The sequence below is a fragment of the Haliaeetus albicilla genome, chromosome 13 (genome assembly GCF_947461875.1).
Source record: "Haliaeetus albicilla chromosome 13, bHalAlb1.1, whole genome shotgun sequence".
Taxonomy (NCBI): Eukaryota; Metazoa; Chordata; class Aves; order Accipitriformes; family Accipitridae; genus Haliaeetus; species Haliaeetus albicilla.
The window spans coordinates 20,721,212-20,748,570 of record NC_091495.1 but is presented as its reverse complement, the minus strand read 5'-3'; the positions used below and the strand labels follow the sequence as shown (position 1 = coordinate 20,748,570).

At 37.3% G+C, this 27,359-nt stretch overlaps 1 protein-coding gene across 1 annotated transcript in view; it reads right to left on the bottom strand.

Moving 5' to 3' along the window:
• Positions 1 to 376: 376 nt before the first annotated feature.
• KIF6 (kinesin family member 6) overlaps positions 377 to 27,359 on the bottom strand; it is a 185,482-nt gene continuing 158,499 nt past the window's right edge. The window contains exons 17-21 of the mRNA XM_069800369.1: positions 13,356 to 13,440; positions 12,226 to 12,361; positions 10,548 to 10,636; positions 2,873 to 2,962; positions 377 to 894 (exon numbers count right to left, since the gene is read on the bottom strand). Coding sequence (XP_069656470.1) covers positions 768 to 894; positions 2,873 to 2,962; positions 10,548 to 10,636; positions 12,226 to 12,361; positions 13,356 to 13,440 — 527 coding nt within the window. The 3' untranslated portion in view covers positions 377 to 767. The remainder of the gene's footprint in view (positions 895 to 2,872; positions 2,963 to 10,547; positions 10,637 to 12,225; positions 12,362 to 13,355; positions 13,441 to 27,359) is intronic.

Sequence of the window (27,359 nt, the reverse complement as noted above, 5' to 3'; positions counted from 1 at the left end):
GACCACTACCACTTTCATCTTCTGCCTAATTGGTTGTTGCCACTAAAAAATATTATTAAAAAAAAAAAAAGAAAACCACAGGTCATTTTTCTTTATCATGATGAACTACTTTTAGGCTACTTTGCAGTGCCACTGTTGTGTGTTTATTGCTTTCTGCTTCCTGCCAATTTTACTTATCTACACTGTAGAGTGAACTTTATTGCCTACCTATGATTGCTCTCAGTACCTGATTTGCTGACAAATACCCATAGAAAGTTTCACTAGACCTTGATATAGTGAAATACCTGTTAAGGCCATACTCTGCTGGACACAGTGGGTGCCTCATGAGGTACAGTACAGTGCAATAATTTGCATAATCATTATTTGGTGTCAATTGTTACAGCTAAATTTGTACCAGCTGAAAACCAGGCCAGAGAGTTTAAAGAAAATGTATACAGAAAATTTTGGAAGTATTTCAATCATCAAGAAACCACATTTAAATGCATTTATTTAAGTGTAAAGAAATACACTGTGCAGGCTGCACAGACATGCATGCCCCAGAAAGTTCACTGATGGTGGCTGAGAAAAACAGACAGCCTTCATAGTTTTACACTACAGCATTGAGCTACTAAAATAATTACATGTGAAGAACCTTAAGTGTTTAGAATGGCTGAGAACATAATGTAATATAACTTTAGCCAGAATCAGGTCTCACTTGTGTCAGTATAAATGTGGACTAAAGCTATTTTGGCTTTAAAATGCTGTACTGGAGATTTTGGGTTGGCTTCCTATTTTTGGCAGGATTTACCTTCCTTTTGCAGGATGTTCTGTCTTGCTTTAATGAAAGCTAGGATGTCAGCATCAGCCTGGCTGTCTCCAGTCAGAGGAATAGATGTCCTTGAACTTGGTGGGGCCCTGAAATAAGAAAGTATACTTGTAGACCCAACTGAGTAAGAAGGTTATTTTTCTATTCCATTATCTCCTCTCTTTTCAGCATGGAGGACTTTGTTCTCCAGATACTTTGTTAGAGATGGCACAGTTCGGAGGAGAATCATGCTCAGGACTTCTTAATGCTCTTATGTAGGTTCTTAAGATTAGCCAATATCTTTTTAGTTTGGTAGGGCTACATGCTTATCAGCTATAAAACCTCTCACAAAGGGTTAAAAATATTTTACTGCTGAGTCAAAGACTTGCTACTAAGCGGAAAAGCCTAATATAGTGAGTTTACCAAAGAAATGATGGATGTGACTATGCCTTGTGTGTGTTTGCTTCACGAAAAAACGCTGCTATTTATTTGAACAGATCAATAGCATTTTTGCCTACTGTAAGGGAATTAAGTTTTCATACATACATGTAAGTATACAATCACATGACATTCATGATATTTGCTGACAGATGCAACTCCTTTGTGCTGCTGAGTCTCCAGTGCCAGCTGAGATCTTGTATCTATGCAGTTAAACCATTGACTTACCTCTGCTTTTGATAGACCCTCTGGTGGTATAAGATGATGTAGTACAGTGAAGCTATTCTAATCAGCTAAGAAAGCTAAGAATTGGGCCCTGTGTCTTTAGCCTTGTTTAAAGATTAAGCACTAATGGTGAAATGAGAAATATTGTGATAAAAATTACAATATGGAAGGACAAGTGGAACTGAAGGGAGAAACTTTTTTTTACATATCCTACCTTTGTAATTATAGTTATTTCCACTGTTCCTTACTGACTATTGTAGTAGAATGTAATTGTGCCTGACATAAACAGAAGTCTGATATCTTTGTCTTTGTGCTACTAATTAAGTCCTTAGTTGCTGAATTAGTGAACCAAAATGGAAAAAAAAATAAAATTACTATGAACTTAATAAAATATCTCTTTTTATTTACAAGGTGATCTCAGAACACCAGTAAAGGACTATTCTCTTATTGATTTTAATTTGATTAGGAACAATATAAAAAATAGAAATTACACAATATATTTGAGAAGGTACTGTCTAAATTCCATTTTAGCTTCTCTTTTTTCTTCTGTTTTTCTTAAACACAAATGCAATTTAAAACATCAGGTTTTGGGGGATGAAATTTTCCACCATATTTTGCTGTTCTAGAAATGGATTGTTTTGGAAAATGAAAGAAAAAAACCCTTGTGATTTGTTCTTACTAATACAGTAGGAAAAATAGTAACTTAACCATATTTTCCTAAGGGCCTTAACAACCAGAACTGTTGAGTGCAATAAGAATGTAACTTCTAGAAGTATACTGACTTGGCACGATGTTTTGGTGGGAGAAAAGAACATAGAAATGAGCACATTAGAAAAAACAGAGAAGCCGTAAAAAAAAAAAAAAAAAAAGTAGTTTCTGTTAACCTGCTAAGCTAATTTTCACAAAGCAGTATGTCTTTTGAGAAAACATGACATGTAACATTTGCCAAACCTGACACACCTGGGCTGCTGGTGTCATTTTATTTTACTAGAATAATTTGTAGGAGGGAGATTCAAAATATTTTAAGCACAAAATCACAAGAATGAAAAAATCTCTGTGTAGTTCCTGCATTCTGCAATACTTACATACTCTGATCTCCCTTCTTTTCAAATGTTTTTATTTACTCTTTCAGAGTCCCTTTCTCTCGCTGAGAAGACACAGTCATGAGTATTCATAAGCTCATGGGGAAAAAAGCCTCAGGCCAAACAAGAAACAACCTCTATAATGCTGATAATGCAGCTACTTGGTGTAAAGCTATGGTACAACCTTGGTGTTGTTTTGGAAGTTGGAGGAAAATCTGTAATTTCAGTTTTATTTTTGTTTTTCAAGGAGACTCTTGTTAAAGACATTGAGAGAGGGTTATCTAGGCATTATATTACTTACTGGTTTCCTCTTTCCTCTGAATAGCCCATGTATGCTTCTTACCTTGTTTTTAAAGTAGGGTCACTAGAGGTGATTGAATTGTTTTTCCCAGCTGGATCTTCATTAGGGCTGACTCTTGTGGTGTCTGAAAAACTGGAATGGGAGCAGAAATGAAGGAAAGAATATAGCCCTTGTGGAGGTAATATTAATACATGCTAATAACTGTTTCTGAAGACTTTTTAAATCTATATAAAGCACTTGTTTACTGGAAGAGGGTTTTCAGTTGAATCCATGTGATGATTAGGTTTTTGTAGAGAATGTGTCTACAAAAGAATGACAAATAAGCTCATAAAGATTATATTGTTAGTATTTGCCTTCTAAGCAGGGCTTGTAAAGCACTTGTATCTGATGTACAGTCTGTAATGGTATATTTAGTTCCCAAACTGACTATTAGCCAAGTGAAGCCTTAGCTCATTTTCCATTCTTTCTTTAGTCAGGCAAAATTATTACCAAAATCAGTGGAAGACTGGATAAAAACTCAGTGAGGACTTCGGGTTGCGGCTTGTTGATGATAGCCAAATAATATTGCAAACAGCTGTTGTGCATTCCTGTCCCTGCAAATATCGTTATCAAGGAACCTCTCCACTAGGAAGGTACATTTCTGCCACGGAATGCCTAGGGACTGTCCCCAGGGGTTGCATATGCTGCCGGATCTGGTGCCAAACTTAGACTGGAAACACTGATTTACTCAGTTTTAGGATTTTTCCTGTAGATGGCAGGATTGGCAAGGTCTTGCTTTTCTAACTCTGCAGTAGTTTGTTCATTGTTGGCTGATGAATTGATATTTCTGGCAGAGAACTTGAAAAAGGAAAGAAATTTATTACTAAAATTTTACTGTATTACATTGTGCCAGGTTCAGTTTTGCAGAAGATATTGTGCCCAAGAGTGTAAGTCATTTTCAAATGAACAGCTCCAGGTTTACTGAATGTTTCTCATTAACTCCTCAAGCCCCATACCATTCACACCTGCCTGAATGGATGAAAATAACCTCAAGATTCAGCCTAATTCAACTAAAGCAATATCATTATTTAATGCTAATAATATTCTGTACTTTATTGCGCCTACATATTACAAGAGCTAGGAAAGATGTGTGATGTTATTACCTTCTATGTGGTTTAACAATATCTGGGAACTTCATATCATAGTTCTGCTTTAGGATTTCCTGAACATTTTTTCCATTGATTTGGCAGCTTTTAAAAACTAAGTTATTTAGGGTCTTAAATTCAATTTTCTAAAAGGACTCTGTGTCTGTGCCCTTAGATACCTAGGCATCCAAGCCATATAACCATGGTTTAATAAATCACTACACATCAACTGAACCATAGCAACCATCCATGACTCTGTTCTTAGCCTGTCACAAATGTAAGGTAATGTGACTAATTGTGATCCTTTTTCATTGCTTTCTTTTCACTGAAATAAGCTGCTTTGCTTTTTATTTGCCATGAACAGAATGTATAATTTTATAAATACTGTCAGTCAGCTGAAGTAATTTATTTTTAAGTTGCAGTAGCTTGTATGTTTGAACTAATTTTTTCCATTGAATTTAAATGAAAATTATTCTTCAGAATTGTTAAATCCCCATTTTAGAGGGGACTTAGATCCAGATCCATTAAAACACCTAGACACTACAGGTGTGGCAGGGTTTGACCTCTAGGGATCTCACTTTCAAGTGGATTCCTGGACCCAGGACACTATGCCAAAACTTGCCTTAGAGTGGTCTGGGAGAACTGGGCACCTGAGGAAGGTGATGTTAAAAACACCCCTTAGACTGAGTGAAGTGATGCCCAGAATCAGGAAATTAACAGCATGCTCAGAGGTGGACCTTAAACTCCTACCCTCTGCCTGTGGGGTTAAAGCCAGACATTTTTGTCTGTGGGGTGCAAACTCTTCTCCTGCAAGTTAAAGAAATTTATAAGGAAGCTTATAACTATTTTTTGTAATGACTCAAAGTGCTGCTTCCATATAAGAGGTTAACAATTAGTATACTAATTTAACAAATGAGTCCCTCAGCTTGGCAGAACTCAAATCCATATTTTACGTATCCCAGAGATCTCCCTAATCCCTAGGCTAGAGGGATGGCCTGTATGGGCATGATTTGCAACCTTCTTACTGAAACTCTGATGATGTTTCTATGGCATTGCAAGATAGATTGAATCATAAGGGAATGAAAAAGCGTAGTTTTGCTGTGCAGTGGTTTGTACACTCGGATGCAACTTGCTCCTAGCCTGTTCTCAGAAAGCAGGACTGTCTTCCTCCACCTGAGTGTCAGATGCTGTTGCAGTGATGAGAAAAGATAAGAAATTTTGCTAGTACTGCTCTAAATTTAATGAAAAGTCATTCTGACAGCATGGGGTGGGCATAAAGATCCCTCTCTCTGTGTGTTAAGCCTGAAGGACTGGACACCTCAGGATGCTCAATAAAGCCAGACAAAACCACAGCTGACCTGAGTCAGTGTGATGATAGTCCTTCTTCAAGAAAGAGGTTGGTCTAGAGATCTCTAGAGGTGCCTTCCAACCAACATTTCTGTAATGTGTAAATAGGCATTCCTGGATTACAGTTTTGGATTTGGATGGACATACAAGGCGTAGAAGTCCTGTCTCTTTGTCTGGCTCCTAAGCTCTAACATTGTTCAGGTTCTTTTGACAATGTACAATTCCCATTTTCATTCTGGATCTAACTGATTTTTCCTTGAGTTGAATTTAAGAAGTCTCAAAGCACTGTTTCCTGACAGCTTCAGTAAAACTCCTGCTTTTTCTGGAGATTAAAGATAGTCTGTCAACTTCATATGTCTCAGTTCTTTTTTTTAACACACTACCTGGAGTTTCACCCAGTGGGTAACTTGCTTTTGGGGGGGGGGGTGTCTTCTGTTGGGGATACATGTCTTAGGCATGGGTCAGCAGCTAGAGAGATGTACACAGTGTTGCAGCAGTGTCTCGCTGCAGGAACCCAAGGGCCAGAGACAACTGTCCCATGGACTGACCAGCTCCATCAAGCCCACAGGGTAGAGGAGCTGGGGAGATGATGGGTGTCATGGTATGAATGCTTGATTTGTCAGCTGAAAAAAAGCGGAAAATCAGGTAGATTAAAACAGAAAGCATAAAATTTGAAGGTGTGCAACCTCTGCAATATTAAAAAAAACTCAGCTGCAGTTCTCCAGTCATCTGAGCCTTGGACGTGAGGAGAACAGATGTTCTGTGTAAAGGCAGGCAAGATTCAAGCTCCTTAAAATCTGAACATTTTAGTATTTGGTTACAAAATCAAATTTGGCCTAACTTGCAAATTCATAGATAAATTGTTCAAGTTAAATTGTTACCAACAGAATGTGAAAACCTTTGAAATGTCATTAATCAATGATGTTATTCCCAGATTATATTTTATCATCATGTAACACTGTGGAAAATTGGCAGGAATGAAAAATGATTATGACACAAAATGCTGCAAAATATGTAAACATTTCCCTTGTTTCACATAGCATTACTATAGGGAGCAAATTTTGCAATCCAGGACAATAAATTTTTAAAAATCTGATGCTTCAAGTCATCAGAGAACATGAAGAGTTATCTGAAGATATCTCCAAGGGAGTCTAAAGCGACAGGAAGATTTTGAAGACGAAGAAGCTGAAGAGCCAGGGGGTCTGAGATTGAACATACTGTGGGGCTTGCTGTAATAGGATGAATGAGATTCAGTAAAAGGGAATGAGTGAGGTTAAGAAAGATCTGACTGAATTAAAAAGGAATGCATTCCTTCTCAGAGAAGGAAAAAAATCCAAAATTTTTTAGACTATTTGAATAACTATCCAACATTTGCTTGATTCAAGGGGAGTACAAGAACAGTTCAACCCTAGTGAAATTAAATATTCAGTGAGAGAAGTAACTTGAACAGACAAGGATCTGATAAATTTCTTAAATGAAAGCCAATGTGGGAGAAGACTATATAAGGATGAACAAAACACTGTGCTTGAATTCTGAATTGGAGCAGACATGGAATGCTGAGCCCAACATGCATTTTAAGGCTTTTTGCAGACTTGACAGAAAACCATTAAGAGACATAAATGTACATACTGTACAAGTTGCAGTTAACACCACAGCTTTATTTCAGAAACAATATGGACAAGTAGGGTATTCTCTTTCAAGTTTGAGGGATTTTATTAGGTATTCCTTTTGAATAAAATAGCTTCTTGATGATTATTTAAATTCTTCTTCCTTTCTCTTTCTACTGTGACTCTGGGATCTCTGATTAGACCCTTTTCTGTCTGAAATATTGAGATGGGTCATTCTTTCTCCACTTTGCACAGTTGTTCTTCATTTTAAGTAATATGTTCAGATCAGATGAGATTTACTATTTCTGCAACCTTCATATGAAAGACATATGCAAAGATAAATGTAGTCTGGAAACCTTCTGAATCTACTTAACAGGTGAATGAGCTTGAGTCTGTAAGCCTCTACAATACACAAACTACTGGTTTCAGCTATTTTAAGTATATCAGATTTGGTAATGTGATTAACCTGTTCAAGAAATTACCTTTCTTATGCAGAAATGTTTTTTTCTCATGCCAAGCCCACTGATAACCCTTATGTCACCCTTTTCCCCACTTTAGCTCTGCTGTCACTGAAATCAATGTTTTGCTTCTTACTCTTGCGGGAGTAGGATCAAGCAAGCCAACGGCTTTCAAACCTTACTGACTAAGGCAGAAATGCTCACTGTTCAACTGTTATTAACACAGACCCATTTCAACACTTAACAATTCAGCCATTTTTTTTCAATTGAAAGAGAGACACATTTGGCCATGAATCAAGTGCCTTTCATATTTGTGTATCCTTCTCAAGCCTCAAAAGGATTACCAGCTTCCCTTCTCTGTTATTTCAGTTATAAATTGATTTAATATAAAATACAATTTGAGGCTATCACATTTCCTTCCCAAGGCTTAATTTTCTCTGGTAACATGACTAAGGTGTGTCAAACAATAACAGTCCACATGAATTGTGCACCAGCAGGTGATCAAAGGATTTTGTGCAAACACATATATAAATCTCAAGATAGATTATGGAGTATATCTGTAACCTTTATAGGATGAGATAGATAATTTATTACTTCTAATCCTGAAGATTTTATTTATATCCATTCACACCCAGGAGTTTGTCTGAATGGTTTTACTGCATACTTACTCTGTCAACAGTAGTCTTAGACTTCTCACATGCAGCCCACTAAGTTTTAGATCTTATATCTATTGAATACACCTGTGAACTGAATTCCATCTTGGAAATAGGTTTTATTTACAACACGTCATATCAAATATAATTTATGTCAGTTTCTGCTTTTGTGACTGGTTATTCTGCTGGGTGAAGATAGCAATATCATTTCAGAGAAGGAGACTGTTGATTCCTAGGTGAGTTAGACGCAAAGAGCTATTTGTGTCTCAGGACTGTGTAGCTGAGAGGAGCAACTGTAGTCTGGGCTCATCCTACACAATTATGGGAACTGGTAAGTAAAGTTCCTGTGTCAACTGGGGTCAAGGAAATCCTTGGGAAATAAGTACTCTACTGTTTTATACTCTTAAAGCCTGTGAAATCGGAAACTTTTACTATAAATATTATTGTCTGAAGTAGGGGGAAAAGTAAATTTTCATGCACAGTGGGATGTTAAGCCTGCAGCTCCTGCCCCACAAAAAGTAGAAATAGTGTTTCTACTTCCATATACATTGCACTGGAAATGTACCTGTGTAAAATATGTTTAAACAGCCTAGCATAAAATAAGACCAACTTTCTGGTATTATAAGCAGGAAAGAGTAGTTAACTTCAAAAGATCATTGCAAGAATATTGATACAGATGGGAAAACAAAACTATATTCATCCTGACTCCCTCTACAATTTAAGTCCCAGAAGATGAATTTTCTGGGTCTGTGATGTGTATGCAAGGATCATCCAGTCAGTCTCAGTCAATATGTCCATTACTTAGACCCCGAGAAACTGTTCATTATAAAGAACATGTGATTTTTTGCAAGAGACCATGTGCGGCAGTACAGGACTGAGAAGTAAGCTTTGCAGCGGAAAACAACCAGGCACCTACCCCCGTTCTATTCAAAATGCTAAACACACTTTTCTGAGACCTGTCCTCCAGTAATAAACACAAACGATAAAGGCATTGAAAAAAAAGTTTAAAAGAAAATTATAAATAAACCAGTTATGCAATTTTGCTTCTGAGCTTGGGTGGGAGAAGGAGAAATCACTGCTCCTGGAGGCCAGTCTCCCATTGCTCTGGAAAGTGCCTAGACATTATGGTATGTTCTTTTTAATTCTAGCTTTGACTGCAAAAGATGCCACTCTCCTGAGCAATGTATCAGCACACCAACTGGAAATTGTCATTCCCAAGAACATTGGAGCAGAGAGGCTGTGCAAGAGGTCCTTAGTTCAATTCAGTACAAAGTTAAAGAGAGTGACAGTCATGGATTGCTTGAGCTAATTTAGCCGATTTTTGTGCTAAGCTAGACCAAAAATGCTTTCATGTTCTGTTCCGTCAGCTTTTTTGTGGGACAAGTAACCTTCAGACTAAACCCAGAAATGAACAGCTCAAATAAGGCCTAAAACCTGCCAGCCATTTGCAGAAGTAATAGTGCCTAAGACTTGAGAGAGAACAGAATAAGAATTGAAGCAAAGTAGTGAAGACTAGAGTTGGTTTTCATCAGTTTGAGACTCTGAAAATGCCTTCTTAGATCATTTTAGAGGATTATGTGTTTCATTCTCTGTACTGATTATGGAGCATTTACTATAGATACAAGAATTTACAATAAAAATTAGAATATATTTTCCAGTTCTAAGAAAATCCAGTATGCGTTATTTAATGGTATGTAGGATATGTTTGCTGCAAAGCAGAAAACATCACTTATGCAGAGTATTGTTATAAAATTGTAGGTAAAGCCACTCATCAGAGAAAGATTGTATAATGGGAAGAAGGGAGAGAGAGGGGGAGAAAAAGATAGCACGAGAGAGGTGGGGAGGGAGAGAGGAAGAGGGAAGAAGAGAGAACACCTCCATTTATTGTCAATGAATATGGAAACCTGCACATTCAGGTATGTGTTTTTCTGCACTTTGCTTGAAGGCTATGAAAGATCTATTACTGTAAATTTAAATTAGAGGTTTTGAAATCAGAAGTGATTGATGATGAAACAACCAAGATGATTACAGTTTTCTACTGTAGAGGATGCACCAGTGTTTTATAATATCAAATGCAGTATCATTGTGGAATAATATGCTGCATAAATGTAGCACCAGGACATTTTTCAACAGCAAATCTATCTAGGCTATTTATTAAATAATTTTTTAATCTTTTTTTTGTTTGCAGCCCCCTGAACACATTCCAAAGGAGATATAGTCTCCTCGTACAGCAAAACTGACAGATAACAGGCTTGCTTTTCCTATCTATCTGTCATGGGGTCCCTAGTGACAGGTTTCCAGGGTCCCAATACCAACAAATCAAAAGAACTGAGTTACAATAAGCTACCTGCAATATGATTGCAAAATAACTGAGTGATAAAAATTCATTTTCTACACAGCCATTTCTCTTGTAACTGGAAATGCAGTGTTTGAGTACGATATTTGCAAAAGCATTCCAGTGAACTGCGCTTCTACTAAAACTGCATTTTCTTACAAGTAAGTAAGTAAGAGAAAAATGACCAACTTACCTGTTAGTTGATAGATGTTGTGAGGATTTGATAAATTGGGGGTAAACAGTCATGGTATTTGGTGAGCTAACCAACTCTGGCTTTTCCTGCTGGGTTTAGTTTGAAAAACAAAGTTATGTAGGATAGGATTCTTTTAGAGTGCTTAATATTGTCCTACAGGTCTCAGCAATAACAAGGTAGGCAATGACTCATTCAGAAAACAGAGTCTGAATCACACAGTATTTTCTTCACTTGGACAAACACTTCTGAACAAAGAGAAAAGTCTTTAGGATTGGTTCAAGTATTTTTAAGCTCAAGTTACAGGTTTTTAATATGTAACAGCATGTGTTCGCTGATTTGAGTTTCCTAGGGAGCTCAGATGTATAGATAGGTCAAGATCCAAGAAATCAATCCCAATTATTTTTTCCAGTTTTCTAATCTTCTACTGATGAATCATGAGAGGCTGAATCCTGGACCCCTCCTGTTATATTACTTGCAGTGCTTTGAAAAGCCTAAATATTTAGGCAGGAGGGTGACTAAAACATTATCCTCTTTGCCACTAATATGGTTAGGGATTTTAACCTGAAAAGTATTTTGCAATGATAACTTGAAGTTAAGCTAGTTAGGTGGCACTTTATGGATAACTAAGTTCCTCGTGCTAAGTTTCATATTTACTTTAGGCTGTTTTCTTAAAAATACAGTTTAAATTTATACTTATAAGAATTAAACAAAATACTGGCTAAAGGCTTCTTTGTTTATAACAACTTCTCCCCGAGGAGTAAATCTTCTCTTCCAGTTAATAATAAATTATATTGGATGGACGGCACTCAGCACTCTTTTTCTTTAGGCTGATGTGCACTTCATGGCAGTGCTTTGCTGTGAGATGCCGTGTCACTACTTGGAAGACATTAAAAAAAATGTCAGAAGGGGAGCATAAGAAAGCTATGTTGTTGTTTCAGTTGATCCCCCTCCACACCCTCTTGTACTGTCTCCTGTGTTTGTGAAACTGTGTAGCTTTCAGACTGAGTGTGTTATGAACTTCTAATACACTGTTTAAAATGACATCTCTTTAGCTCATTTTTACACAAGTCATTAAACTAGAGCACTCTGTTTCTGCTGGGTTCTTAAACAGGCAATGATGGCAGTGGTGGACTTCAGCTAGAGAGTGAGGGGACATATGCTCTGTGCTGAGAGCTGTTGACCCTCTGGGAACTTAGGAAAGCTGAAAGATTACTGGAGTTTTGCAAACAAAGGAAGCTAAAAACCAATTATATTTGCTGGGATTTGTCCATATTACAGCTATGACTGCCATCTTCTAATACATACATCATAAACCTGATGAAATCATAATTTTGCTAGCCGTAAAAAAGCTTATTTTTTCCAATCTTGTCTATTTGTTTTATGTTTCTTCAGAGTCTTTGGCATTTTGAGACCATTCTTGGCTTTCAATCAAGTTGTTTGGGGGAAGGTCAAAACAAAAATAAAGCAGAAAGCAAGGATTTTGCTTCATTTATGTTAGCTTCATACAAGCATAATTCACATTAGCATTGTCTGATTTACACTGGCATAAGCACAGGTGAATCTGGCCCCAAATACCATCCTTCATACTCTGTTCTAGCTAGTCAATTAACTACTTTAAGAAATGATTGAAGATGTTACATTTACATGAAAATGGAAGAAACACAAAGTGATTTCATACCTGTAGATTTATTGTCTCTTCAGACCACCAGACTTCAAAGTCTTTTTGCAGCTTCATCTTGACTTTTTCGATAAGAAGCTGCAGGTGCTCAATTTCTACCTTCAGCCCTTTCACGCGATTGAACATTGCCTTATAACTAATATGAGAAGAAGAAAGTATATTATTACAGATCTTCCAATACATATCTGAACAAAGCTTTATCCTACCTAGAACAGTTACAGATTTAAACTACAAAAGAATAAATAATAATCAGAGGTGCAGGGGACACAGACAGAGTGGTGGTAGGAAGAGACATCTCATGTTTTATAAGAGCTTGACTAGACAGTAGGCACAAGAAACTTATCCCACAAAGCTTTTATTTCACTAGAGAAATTAGTGAAATTCAAGTGGGATCAATATTCATTGACAATTAAAATACAGGTTCAATCAAATATGTCAATTATTTCTTTTGATTTCTCAGCATTTCTCATTAATAAAGAAGTGGTTGCCATAGCCTGGATTAAGACAGGATCTGAGACAGATTCACTGTTCATATTGAAGCTTCATCAACAAGGCCTCTTGGCTAACATATAGTTGGAGATTTACCAGTAGTATGAAATAGCCAGAAGTTTCCTCATAGATTGCACATAACATAAATGCCAGCAAATTACTTAGAACTGATATCCTTGCATCTTTTATCCTCCTGGCTACAGCAAGATTAGAGCAAGGATTATTTATCCAACGCATACTCTGCATATTATTTACACTTACATCAATCCTGTATAGCCTAAAGGTTTTCCTTAGGTCAAGGAAGGCAGTACATTTCTGAATCAACCAAAAAGGTTCACAATACATCTGGATTCAAACAAGTTGCTAACACTAACCCTCGGGGAGGACATTAAGCTATTTTTATTTATTTTTAGCCAATAGCCCAAGCATAAATATTCCCCACTCATGTACTGTGGCATCTTACAGACAAACCAATGGCATACACACAAATTTAAAAACTATTAGTGAACCACAAAGCTGACATTTTTAAAATGTCAGAGAAAACCCTGAGGGTAGCTGTGTGTGCAGAATTGTAATTGGAATATACTATCATTATAATTTATCTTCTGAAGGATGGCAGAAGTTTGAGGTAGAAGTAACACCTTTTTTTTTCTTCTTCAATTTGCGTTCGAAGTTTCTCTTCTACTGGATCAAGTGTATTTAGCTCTTCAGAAGGACTGGAAACAGCTACAGGAGAAATGATCAGATGTAAGCAATGACCATATGATGTCAAAAAAGAAGTTACCTTTGATTAGAACAAAAACTATTTTTTAAGAGGTTGGTACTGAAATGGAGGTCATTAACCATTTCTCTCTTCTGGAAATGGTTCTTCAAATTCTTTATTTAGATCTTATTTAGCATAAGAGACACTTGGTAACTAATGATTTGAATTAAGTTGCTTTTAATTTTTGTTTCCATTAAAGACTGGAATATTCATTTTAGATATGAATAAAAGTGAGTTTGGCAGTCCATTTTAAAAGTTCATCTTTGGCATAAAACCCTAACAAATGCATTGGACCTGACAGTTTTGGCTACAAAGACAAGAGCAGAACAGCGAAGTTGTTGCAAAAAGAGGATACAACACTAGCTGTGCTGGTGCCTGGAAATAAATTAACAGAAAGAAGAGTAAAAGATGAATCCTGAAGGAGAAATTAGCTTTGGTAAGCAATAAATCCAGACAATTAGTATAAATAAGGAAAATGTCCTGAAACTATATGCGAAATTTTTCAACGTAAAGGAGAACTGAGGAAATACCTTAAGAGTAGCCTAAGTTAACCTAAGCAAGCAGCTTAGGATTTCTGTATCGTACAACAGAGCTAGTTAGCATGCAATACACAATATGCTTATTCACAGAGATGGCAAAACAGTCTTTCCATCATGGGTTAGAAGTTCAGCAGTGAAAGGAAATGTAAAGTTACAACAGTTTCTATTTCTAGAATGAATGAGAATAGTTTAAGGTTCACAAGAAAACATGTTTAACCTCTCTAACTGAAGAAAAAAAAATGAAAGAAACAAAAGATTTTCTATATAATACATGCAAGTTTCCACCCCGACTATTATTTCTGCCAAGAAAATAAACTCTACATCAACCTGTCATGAGGCCTGAGGAGTGCACCCTCTCTTCAAGGAGAGGAATTCTGTCTGGAATAAGAGGGCAGTAATGACCCCCTCTCTGCTTGTCAGTGAGCCAGCTGAAACCATTAATGTTTTGTTGTAGCACCCTGTAGCTTAATACAGATGAAGCTGAAAAGCATTTTACTTCATTTAGAGTACTTAGGTCAAGCATGTTAATACAGATAGCCAAGGTAGACAAAGCCCATGCACAATTCTCATTTCAGACATAGAAAGGCTTTGCTGGATGTGCAGATTACAAAAGAAGGGTAGGATGAAGACATTTGTGGTGGAGAGGGTACCCTCAAAAGATTGAAAAATAAACTGCTTGGAATGTTAAAGTGAATGCACAAGCCAGGAGGTGCAAACATCATGGCAGAGGAGATGCTACAACAGTGGCATTATATAACAAGTTATACCCAAACACAATGGCCATCATAATCATTCCTGAACCTTTATGGAAAGCAGTAAACCTTTCGATGATTACTGGGGATCAGGATTTTCTGATTTGTCAGATTTCATCCTCAGGAGAAGGCATAATGTGGGAAAGCGCAGAGCTATACCGGGAACTTGTGGGGACACACTGCAGAGCTCCTGAGGCTTCACACTTGTTCTGGCCTTCATGGATATATGGCATCCAGGCTTGAGAGAAATGTGGTCTTGTGGAACAAACTGAAATGATTCAGTTTCTGTGCAAAGCCAGCCAGACTTAACTTGAGAAGTCTTCAGCAGTGGTTAAAGGGGACTCTCCTGAGCACACTGATGTGCATTTGACCTATTTGCACAATCTGTTACACTGTCTGAGTTTGGGAGGTGGCAGCTCGAGCCCCTTATAATGAAGCAAAATAAGACAGGTGAAAGACAGTAACATCTTAAAATGTAAATGCTGTTTCTGAAGTGTGGACTTCCCTACACGAAAACATCACCAAATTCTGCTAGTCATCACAGTGATGCGAGGCCATAATATTGCAGCTTTCCTTCCCTGCTTTATTTGGACATCTAGTACTTTGAAAAATAGTTTTGCACTAGCTCTGAAAGGGCAGCCAAACTTAGGCAGAGTTTTGTTACTTATGTATAAAAACACCAAGAAAAAATGTTTTTCTGCTGCTGTTTACACGCTGTAGAAGGGATTATTTGGTTGCAAGTTACCTTCAGAAATAATAATAAAGCCTTTTATATGAGATGAGTACCTCTATCACACAAAGGCCTCAGCATCCTCAACCCTGAATAGGGCTACGCCCATTATCTCTAGCAATATGCTGGGGATGGAAGCAAGAAACACAGCTGTGGGCAAGGTGAGCAGCACAAAGTTTTGTGTATGTATACAACAGAAAGAGATGAGTACACTGCAAGCTGATGGGGCCCCAGCAGCAAAAATAGCATTGGGTATTTCATCAAGTAAATGGCTAAAACTTACACATTCATCACTGTGTTCCAGTCACAAAAGCAGAAGAGATCTGATCACAGTGTCAGGTTGAAGTCCAGTGGTAAGTCAAGTCCAGGGTATGCCTACTTGGGCACTGCTTTGTAAGTCCTCTGGTGTCTTTTGCTATGCCGTTGCAGTCTCCATTTCAGCTTTTTGTCATGCCTGCTCATTGTAACAACGTGCTTGTGAGCTGAATAGCATTCTGCTCCAAAGACTAGACCTTCTTGAATCTGCCTACTGTAATATATACAGATGAACACATAGCTTTTTCCTGATGTTCCAAGTGAAAGAGATCTATGGTCTGGTGGAGTGTATTTCAACCCTTTTGTGTGGTGCTGCTTCTGCCTTCACCTCATTCCCTGATACTTCTTTTCTCCCCTCTCCCCTTTACCTTTCCCAAATCCCTGCAGTGGCCTCTTTCTGCCCCTGGGCTCCTGCTGCTGCTGCCTCACACCCCTTTCTTCCCACCAGCCCAGGAAATTTCAGCTACAGCTGAAGCCAAGAAGTTAAGGCAGAGGTTACTGGAACATTGTATCTCATGTCTAATGTTAGCATTCCTCAGTACACAGGCTCTGTTATTTTAAAATAACATGAGAAGGACAACTGCGTGCATAGACAGCAAAACATAGAAAGCATATTTACTCACAAATTTAAGAGAGATACCTAAGAAGAATTACCTCCTTTTTGCTACAGGTTTTTATTCTGCTAAAGAGTTTCTTTTTATTGTATATACCTGCCTGCCTGTGCAGAAACAGAAAATGTTTATTAAAACATCAAATCATTTTATATATATATTAACCGCATATATATGAAGTACATGTAAATTACAAAAAAATGGAAATTTAGGAGACCAACTTTTGCCCATATACATTAAAAATTTTGCAATAATTAAAAAGTGCCAAGGTGCTACTACTGAAATATTAACTATCAGATACAATTTCTGAGCTGTGCAGGAGAACACAAAGTGGTATCTGCTTTGTTCACTCAGGGTTGACTTTTAATTCATTGATTGACAGTTTGTCATATGAAACTTGATTGTACAGTCTAGCTCTATGCTTTCAATGCGTCAACTGACATGAGCCATTCAGCTGATGTGCAATAAACATGCACTTGTAGTGCCCCAGTGACTTCTCCTGGGAAACAAATGCAGTTGGTGCAATTTGATCCTGGATAATGCAGACTCAGGTTTCAGGGGTGCAGGGGAGGTGTGACATGCATGTTTAGGAAAACATTGCCTCTGTGTATACTAGGGGTTTCTGTTGGCATCCATCCAATTCTATACAACAGAGATATTTTAGCAGAAGTCAGCAATGTACCCATAAGGAGTATTAGTTCCTTTACATTAGCATAACTGCACATAGAGCTGAGTGGCAAAACTTATGAATCCTGTCTTGTGAGGTCTTTTGTTAAGACTACTGGGTTGCATGATGTAAAGACATTGGGTAGTGAAATAGCTAGCAACTTTTACATTTATCTTCAGGCTAATTGTTTTTGTTTCATCTTCAGATACAACCCATTTGGTGAAGTGAGGCACAGGATACAATTGATACTAGCAGCCTGCTTAGAAAGGAAGGTGAGCTCTGCATGAATTGACACCATTTATATCATAAAGGTTTGTGGGGTTTGTGTTTTTTTTTTTGTTTTTTTGTTTTTCATAAAGAAGATTGTAAGAAGCATTTTAAGATATAATGATTTTATTCTAATGAAAGGGCCAATTTTGGAGCACAAGAAGTCGTAAATTTTACAACACGTTCCACATCAGCAAATCACACAGTACCAGAAAGAAATGATAGCACCTGCTAACTGGATCACTATTTCAAAGCAATATGACAAGCATGAATGAAAAACACTATTTTTACCATAAGATACCAAGTGTTATTACCATGGTTTACAGCAAGCTGGCAACAAGTTGAAATACTCTGGCAGATTCTTGTCTACAGTCAGAAAATTTTGCAAGAAACTCTCTGTGACCCTGAACTTTGTACTCTCTGGGGAGCTCATATATTTCTTGACCTGAGTGTATCCTAGAAGTCAAACTCCTAGGGATTTATTGTCTTATGCCTCAAATAACATTGTGCCCTGTCCTCCAGCTGTACTTTTGCAGTCAAAGATTTTAATTTTTTCACTGCATAGTCTTGTGTTTATCTACTTAAATTTATAGTCACCGAAGTAACCAAACTTAGAATTGACATCAGTATCCAGTTAATATTTTACTGCTTTATTTATCAGCTTTGCAGCTTTTGGCAAACTCAGGCCTTAGTGCTTTCAAACTAGAACTTATGCTGTCATTTCATTTTTTAAAAAAGAACTACCTGTCCATTGTTATTCTGGATCAGCTTACAAGTAATTCTCCCCTCCTTTTTTCTTATTCCTCCCCTGGGCCATGTCAACCTATGTTTGTCTCTAGTCACCATGTGTACCTTATTGTCATGGTTTAACCCCAGTCAGCAACTAAACACCATGCAGCCACTCGCTCACTCCCCCCCTCCACCCAGTGGGATGAGGAGAGAATAAAAAAAAAGTAAAACTCATGGGCTGAGATAAAGACAGTTTAATAGGACAGAAAGGAAGAAAATTATAATGATGACAATGATGATAATAATAATAATAAAATGACAATAATAACAATAAACCCAAAAGAATTAGAATATAGAAAACAAGTGATGCACAATGCAATTGCTCACCACTCACCAACCAATGCCCAGCCAGTTTCTGAGCAGCGGCCCCCAACCAGCTTTCCCCCTAGTTTATATACTGAGCATGACATCACATGGTATGGAATATCCCTTTGGCCAGTTTGTGTCAGCTGCCCTGGCTGTGTCCCCTCCCAACTTCTTATGCCCCTCCAGCCTTCTCGCTGGCTGGGCATGAGAAGCTGAAAAATCCTTGACTTAGTATAAACACTACTTAGCAACAACTAAAACCATCAGTGTGTTATCAACATTTTTCTCATACTCAATCCAAAACATAGCACTATACCAGCTACTAGGAAGAAAATTAACTCTATCCCAGCCAAAACCAGGACACTTACACAAAAGCAAAGATGGGTATGCACAATGAAAGTCAGAAGAAGAAAATACCCTAATGTCTGGAAGAGTTTATATTGTGGGTTTTAGAGCAATTTGCCCCTAATCCTAATGTAATAGATTTTTAAAAATTTCAGTCAGTTGGTCATGAGCATACACTGAAACAACTGTCCTATTTTCAGCACTTTACAAGTTAGTGCATGTGTGTGTGATTAAGCGTATGTGTATTTTGTTGATTTTTATTTTAATCATTGAATTTAGTAAAAGAGTCGATCAGTATGCTGCTTTTCTTTGTATGATTGTATTCTTTATTGTTTTACTAGCTTAATATTGGCTTAAACTAACTGACTTCTAATGCACACCTGGAAAGTGGAGCTATTTTTTCCAGTCTCTGTGAGCTGTTTGGCTAAATAGAGACTCACACTTCAATTCCCTCAAGTCTCTTCTTTGAAACTAGTCATCTATATATTTGCTCCTGAAAATACATGGCATATGAAACAGAAGGTGTTGCCTTCACATCAGCTGCACTCAAGCCATGAAAGTTTCTGAAACCATTGCGGCTAAAAGTTCTCTGTTGGTTTCCAAATATACAAGTACATTATACTGGGGAAAAAAAAAAAAGCAGCTTCAAGTTTAATATGTTCCATACATGCCAGTTGATCTAGTGGAATAGTAACATAGCTGGGTCTTAGTCAGGAAACCCCCATTAACTCAGATTCTTGCCTACACTTAGTAAATACATTTTATCATTTGATTACATGAGATTGTTGTTGCATCATTTATCTTGTTCATAATACTAGGTAAAACTGTACCTGATATTTGAATGATCTTTCTCTGCCTCCCAAGAAGGGGTATGCTTTGTCATCCATAAGTTTTGAGGCTTCATTAGCATTCATTTCTACAACATCCAAGAGCTTTCATAGAAAAAAAAGTCTCTTTGGTAAGTTTTGTCGTGCTCTTCTTGAAAGAAAAGGATGGAAAACACTTCTTCTGAAGTTGCTTGCTTATCATGAAGCTGAGACATTAGGAATACACTGCCCCTAATGTGCAGATCGCAGTTGAAATAAGACAGCACCATAACATTTGTAAAGCAATGACTGGTCAAGATAAGAACTTGACCAAGAATAATATAGCACAACTTTATCAAGAATAAGAAATACCTAAGGCTGCTAGAGGTGCAGTCACACTGAGTGTCACAGAGCACAGAAGAGATACTGAAGCTTAGTGCATCCATATTTCTTGCTGGGGATTCTCATATAAGAAGATGTACAGTTCTCAGTTCTGAGAAGCGCCAGCTTTATTGTGCATGAGCAATATACACAGGCATGCACAGTAAATCCTGTGCTTGCAGGTCATGTTTAGGAATGCAATGCAACACAGCAACTGTGGGATCAATTCAATAGGTCTAATGTTTTCTAAAAATAATGGGTATTTTACCTGCATTCTCCATGGAACTCTGGCTGTGGTTGTCAGATTGTCATGACAATGCACAAAAGCATTTATTTTGGACTGTACACTGAATTTATAGCAATGCCATTTGAAAGAGTATTAAGGAAAAAGAAGCATACATGTTTTATACTTAACTGATTCTGTTTCAGCTGTGTATAGGTATAGATGGGTCATGCAACTGACATGTCACTTCAAGTTAGACAATAAAAGAGGTTTTGACCTTGATTCAAGAGGTGAACACTAACCGAACAAATGTTTATGATAGTATCAGCCTGAACAGTTTTGATCTTTCTGCTACAAGGTGTTAGTAAAAGACTTTTCATCTGCAAGAGAGAAGTAGAGGAGATGGAAAAGAGAAAGGAAATAAACCCAAATGTCAGTGAAATCAATACATTATGGGCATGGGGTTGTACCATACTGTGTTTAGTTTAACCCTTGCCCCAAATAAGACAAAAGATGTTGGGCCTGAAGCACCTCTATCATGGATCTGATTTTTTTTCTGGGCAAAGAGCAGAGATATGTGCTAAGACCCTACCTCAGTTAAGTAAGTGTACAATAAAGACCAATGTACTACAGAAGTTTTGTTTCCACTCTCCCACCTAGCTACTCCATTAGCCCTCTAAAAGAGTTTCCTGAATGCTTTTCTAAATGTTGGTGTGATGTACAAGTTTTCCAGAAAACTTCTGAAGCCACAACCATAGATTTCATGTCAGCAGGAATGTTATTCTTTAAGACTCATTTTGATGTTCAGTGTTTTGGCACATGTGCTAGATCAGGGCCACGTACAACCTGGGCAGTTGTGGGGACCAGATTATATTTTTGAGACCCTCTGTCCCTGCTGGCCACACTCATATCCCACATCAAGTGCCACAATTTTGCTGGTCCTTCAATGCACACACCCATTGGCTGCAGCTGCAGAACAGCTAGGCTGTCTGAGCTGGGCTACCAACTCAAGAAGGTGCAAGAAGTATACAGATATTTAGGCATTTCTCATAACTCAGACAACTCTTTCCTATGACCTATGAAGGAAAGGACATTGAGCTCGATGTTCTGGTAGCTGCTGGCTGAATTACACTGTACTGTATACTGAGAAGAGACAATCCTGACATAGCCAGAAACAATTACAACTTATCCACAAGATTCTTATCTGGAGAAGTATATCCAACTTCTGCATATTTGTGGGAGATTATTAGTAACTAATTGTTCCAAGTCACTACTTACTTTGATCTTAAACATGCAAAAATTTTTGAGCAAAGAAATAGTGAATTAATTTCTTTTAGACATTTCAGCAAAACATAAAATGGAAGAAGTTTTTCACCAGATTTGCAGCTTGTTCTGAAACACTGGATATCACATTAGCCATGCTATTTCTTATTCACTCCTTGTCCTATGCTTTACACAATCAGATGGAAATTGCTGTTCTAAGTCTGACCTTTACCTTGAAAAAAATCAAAGCAAATACAGATGTGAAAGAGCTCCATTTGCTGTTTACAGTTCATTAGATTACAGAACTTTTGTTTATTACAAAGAGCTCTCACAGAGCAAACCTTGACTGTTGCAGAACTAGTCAAGCTGCCCAACACACCCACTGGACATGGCCAGAAGAAAGAAGTTTGCAGCACCTTAAACTGCATGTTGCTCTTAGTTATTCTACCAGCTTTTTAGAGGCAATAGAGAGACGCTACTCTGAGGTATACTGAAGCTAAAGCAAACAAGCTTAGGCCTAGAATCAGTAGAATGTGTGCATAAAAAAAAAATTATTTTTTACTTACTTCACCTCAAGTCCTTTCTTAGAATTACAGAATCATTCTGGTTGGAAGGGACCTTGGAAGACTGTGTGGTCCAACCTACTGCTCAAAGTTGGGTGAAAACTGAATCATACTATGTTCTCCAGACATGTTGTGAAAAAACTCCAAGGACAGAGATGCTGCAAACTTCTCTGATGACCTCTTTAATATGTAACTATCCTCATAGCATCTTTTTCCTAATATCTTAATTTTAGTAGACCAAATTAGAGAATTGAGAGCTTCATCTCCAGATTCTCTCTTGCTTACTTGCTAGTCACCAGAAGAAGTCTCTAAATAGTAATGCAATTCACACTGAACTTCTCAGTATTTCAGAAGAAATACTTATTGCAAGAAAGCTTACAGAAACTGCAAGCTGTTCTAACAGCAGTGAAATGCTGAAGTTAATGTCAATAAAACTGAGAATTGGATAGCTGTGCTACAAGTTCATGACTCCTAATAAAAATATCACTTGATCCAAAGATGTCTTTGCTCTCTTTTGAGACCTGATAAGCTGAAGCTGAGTGGGTCATATGGGAAGCTTAATAGGAACATACGAGTAATCTCAGAATTTTCTCTGACTGTTCAGGAGAACAAATTTGCAAAGGTTCCCATTAAAGATGTAGTATTCTCTTTCTTGAAGACACAATGAAAGGGAAAACTCATGGCTGCCTCTAGAATGTAGCACTGCACCTTGTAAAACCTGATAAAAGAGTAACACAAAAACCACAGCAACAAATAAAACTACAAAACACCCTAGAAAGACTGAAGAGAAACTTATGGAAAGAAAGGTCTATGTGGGCTTGAGGCCTGAAGGGACAGGTGTAAGAAGTATCTTCTTATTAGAAGATACTCCTACAGTTTTAAACTTAATTCCTACATAATACTGGGAAAAACTTAAAACATATTACCTAGGAAGAAACCTCAAGTACTGCTGCAAGGGAATCATTGCTGCTTGTCTAGCTGCTGCTTCGAATCTGTGGTTCTTTTTCCCTATTGTGATCATCTTTACAGAAGAACTTGGTACATACATTCAAAAATACAAAAGCTCTTCAAGAGCTCAGAGTTTTAGCCATATACTGTAAACCCAAGAGAATAAGTTTGTTATGGTATGTAACTTCACAGTTACCACAGGCTAAAGTCTATGCTTTTTTTCCTCCAAGACAAATCTGAAATAACTACAATGATTTAAATACACTGCAGTAACAAGAAGCTATAAAGATCCTCTAATCTATTTATAATATTCTATATAACTACTTAGATATATTCTCAAAATTAATTGCCCATCAGTATTTCAAGCATTTGCTTAAAAACTGGTTTGGTAAATATTTCTAAAAGCACTTCGTATGTTACTGTAATTGCACAAAGCAAATTCAAAAGTATGTTTATCTTTGTCAGACTAAAACTCTTATTTTAAAAAAGGCAAAGAGGCACTGGTTTCTGAATTTTCAGCCCACTTTGCTATTGATATCTTTGTCTTAACAATAGTGAAAAATCATCATCCTTTTTAACAAGCACAACCTTACCAGTTTTCTGTCAGTCTCAGAATTCCAAAAATAAACCGTAATGCAAAGCATTTCTGGTTTTTTTTTCCCTTTGAAATAGAAAGACTGAAGAAAGGAAACCCATCCCTAAAAAGAGTGGCCTTGACACCACTAGAGGTCACCCTAGGAATAAAATCAGTGCTCTGCATGCACAAGGAGAGCGAACTTTCACGAAACCACCGCTGTTGCTTGACATTTCAAGCACAAATGTATAGAAGAACATAACACAGAGAGAGGCCATTGCAAGCTGACTACACCGCTTTTTTTTTTTTTTTTTTTTTTTTTTTTTTTTTTTGTCTTCCTAAAAGTAGCATAACTTACAGACCGGAAATATGTGAACCCACCTACACAGTTTTAGAGGAAGCATCTTTGGATGCCTAGCAGCACTGGGGACTTCAAACAGATTATTTCTCTAATGTACTTTATTTGGCCCATACATAAGATAATAATTTTTCAGCACCAGGAATGGTGGTCTTAAAACAGGCCATCTATTATTCTCCATGGACTGTGTTGGATTTGTGTGGGAAAACACAGACTGCCACTTTACTCAGCTTCTGTCATTTTGTGACTGAAAACACTTGTGTGTCTTCATTTCATGGCATTAGTACAGATCAAGGCTTTCCTGCTTCATATGAACAAAGTTAAATATCATCTCAGTTACAAGATGTAAAGTAGTGAAAGAAACTGAGCTCATTTTATTTAAATATGGATTTATTTAAATAAAAGATTAATTCTGATACAAACCAGCAGTTTGGAAGTGCTATGTTCTTTTCATTCACACAGATCACAGCAGATGAGTTCAGGACAGTTATTAACTATTAGCCTAATTAATGTTATATATGTCTGTAAGATGCTGCTATGGTTGCAGAGAGAACTATCATACACTTCCTAAATGTACCTTATATCCACGCCAGCTATAAACCATGGTGGCTCAGCATTTCCAGGGGCATGGGCTATATTGGAAGGGTTCAAAGTCAAATTGGACAGAACTTTGAGCAACCTGATCTAGTTGAAAGATGTCCCTGCCCATGGCAGGAGGGTTGGACTAAATGATCTTCAAAAGTCCCTTCTGACTCAAATAATTCTGTAATTCTAAGATATCTCATTGTGGACAAGTGGGAGCAGCAGTTCCCAATTCTACTTCTTCAGATATGTAGAAATGCATCAGACAATGTATTTGCATCCCATCAGGTATAGGATATACAGTAGTGGCAGCTTCTTGGAGGACCACAAAACAGCGCATTGGAAGAATAGTTTCTTTGAAATTCTTTTCTAACACTGGTTGGATTATTCCTGCAGCAGTACCCTGATGCATTATACAGCACTGTCTGTCCCTGCTTTATTCTGGTACTGATCACGCTGTTCTGTCACTTCTAATCAAGGAAAGGTGAGGAAGCAGAATGAAACACACTATAAAGAAAACACATAGCAGGGCAAGAACAAGGGCATAAATTGATACTAATATCTTTAGAACAGGTATATAACTTTGAAAATGTAGAAGAAGATGCTGTAGACAAAGATATAGAGAGAACAAAGATAAGGAGAAAGCTCCCTATTTCTGCTTAAAACAAATACATGTTACAAATACAAATATAAAAATAACAGATGCCAAAATCCTTGCTCTCAGGCATTCGCCACACTAAATCAAATACTGGTATGCATTTTTGGGGATTCGAATATATCTATTATTTCTGACTCACCCAGTCATTTTAGTTTTTATGAGGAATGGGCTTTTTCAAGGGAAGTTTGCTCAAAAAAGAAATTGGGAACAGCTCTTTGAATATCAGCAGAAATACAAAATCTTATTTCTAAAACCCAAGTTACAAAAGCTGGGAAAACAAGTTTTTTTTTTAAAAAAATGTTGATAAAACTGGGCCTTAATGCTGAAATTTGTATAAACAATGCAGATTCCTTAAAAAGACCTATATTTGCCATCTTTACCCATGTTAGATTGTACCTATTTTTTTTCTTTTCAAGTCGGTCTACAGAGAAAATGGAGTTGGACAGAGAGACATTAATTTGGTCCCAACAAACCTTCTCAGAAGCAGAAAGGTTTTGCCATCTCTTGATGATTTCAGGAGAATCCCAAAAGAACTGATAGGTTGCTACTAGCCCCGATTTCAAAACGTACATAAAAAGAGAAGGGAGGCTCATGGAGAACAAGATGAATAAGAAAAATATTTGAAATGGAAAGCTGCAAAACTGCATTTCAGCTAAACAGATAAAGTAACTGCAGTTATCAATAAGGAGGGGCATGCTGTGCTGAAGATGCTGCACCACTGGCCACGGACTCTACCATTCATGTTAATTTAGAAAACACGTTTCAGACTGCACATAATGAATGACCCTTCTGTGTATGAAGTTTTGTCAGGATCTGTTTGAAGCTGACTGAATAGCCTGGGGGACTTGTAGATTTACAAAATATTTCTGCAGATCAGTCAGGAGTACATTCAAGGGTTCTCCCTAACTTCCAGAGCTGACCCAACAGAGGCCTCTACTCAAGGTGTAGTTGAAAAGGCAAAACTACAAGTCTCAGTAGAGTCACTTCTGTTATAGAAAGTTCTAGCCTTTGCTAGAATGACTACTTCCCCATAGAAACATCTTCCCATTACAATATGCCATAGGATTTCCTACATCACTAGGCAGGTCCAACTTAGGATTCAGTGTTCCCCCAGTGCTGGTGAATAATGTTACATTAGCCTGATTGCCTGTAATCATGTTCTAACAATGCAAAACTGGAATAAAATAATGAAGAATCAGGTCCTGTATTTTACAGAAATGCTAGTTTAAAGCATCTTAAGGTAATGCTTCATTAGAATCATATAAAACATATATTTTTCTTCGATAACATTGCAAACCCCAGGGAAAGCTTTTCTTTCCACCTTCTTTCCATCTTTTCCACCATGCTGGTGACCCAATGTTTTTGCTCTGTCAGTACTTCAGCAGTGTGCACAATATTTCATTTTAAATACTGCCTAAAAAATGCAGTTAAGCATGTTACTCTGAAAGATCTTACTTAATAAAAGAAGTTATTTGCATAAGGTATTCTTACAATTAATAAAGGTGAAAGTCACACTGAGAGTGAATCCTTGCAATTTTACACAAAGTATCAAATGTTTCTGGTTGTGTACTGAAATATATGGAGCACTCCCTAGCCTCCAACGAAACCTCCCCTCTATTTGTGTCCTTTGTTAACTCCCAGCATATGGTGTTTTAGAAGAGATAGCTAAGAACAATGGGCTAAGTAGTGGAGTTTTCCTTCAATAAGAAATCCACATCTTAAGCAGAGCCATGAGGGAAACAGATCTGCACTGTTTAAAATCCAACTAGAATAGCTTCTTAAAGAGTTTTAACCATAAAATGCCTTAAGAAAAAAAAAAAAAAAGGCATCTGGAAGATGTTAACTTGGTTTCTAATTGAAACAATGGTGTGTTTTATTTCATGTTGGGATTTCAACAGACTCTTAATTAGACTTTTTACTATGCAGTTTTGATTTAAAAATATCTTGATGACATTCTGGTCATCAAGAAGATCCTGGGAGACTTGACACCTGTTACTCCTTGGAAGAACATTCACCCAAAAAGGCAGGCAGGCAAATAATACTCCCCAACTCATAGAATAAATATTAAGTCAAAATATCCAGAGTGTTTAAAAGAATAATGAAAGGGGAAAAAAAAGTCTGGAAAATACTTTGTGTGGTCCAGACTTAGTGATGATAAGCAGACAGCAATGCTTAAAACAAAAGGCAAAAAACACAAGGGTTGCC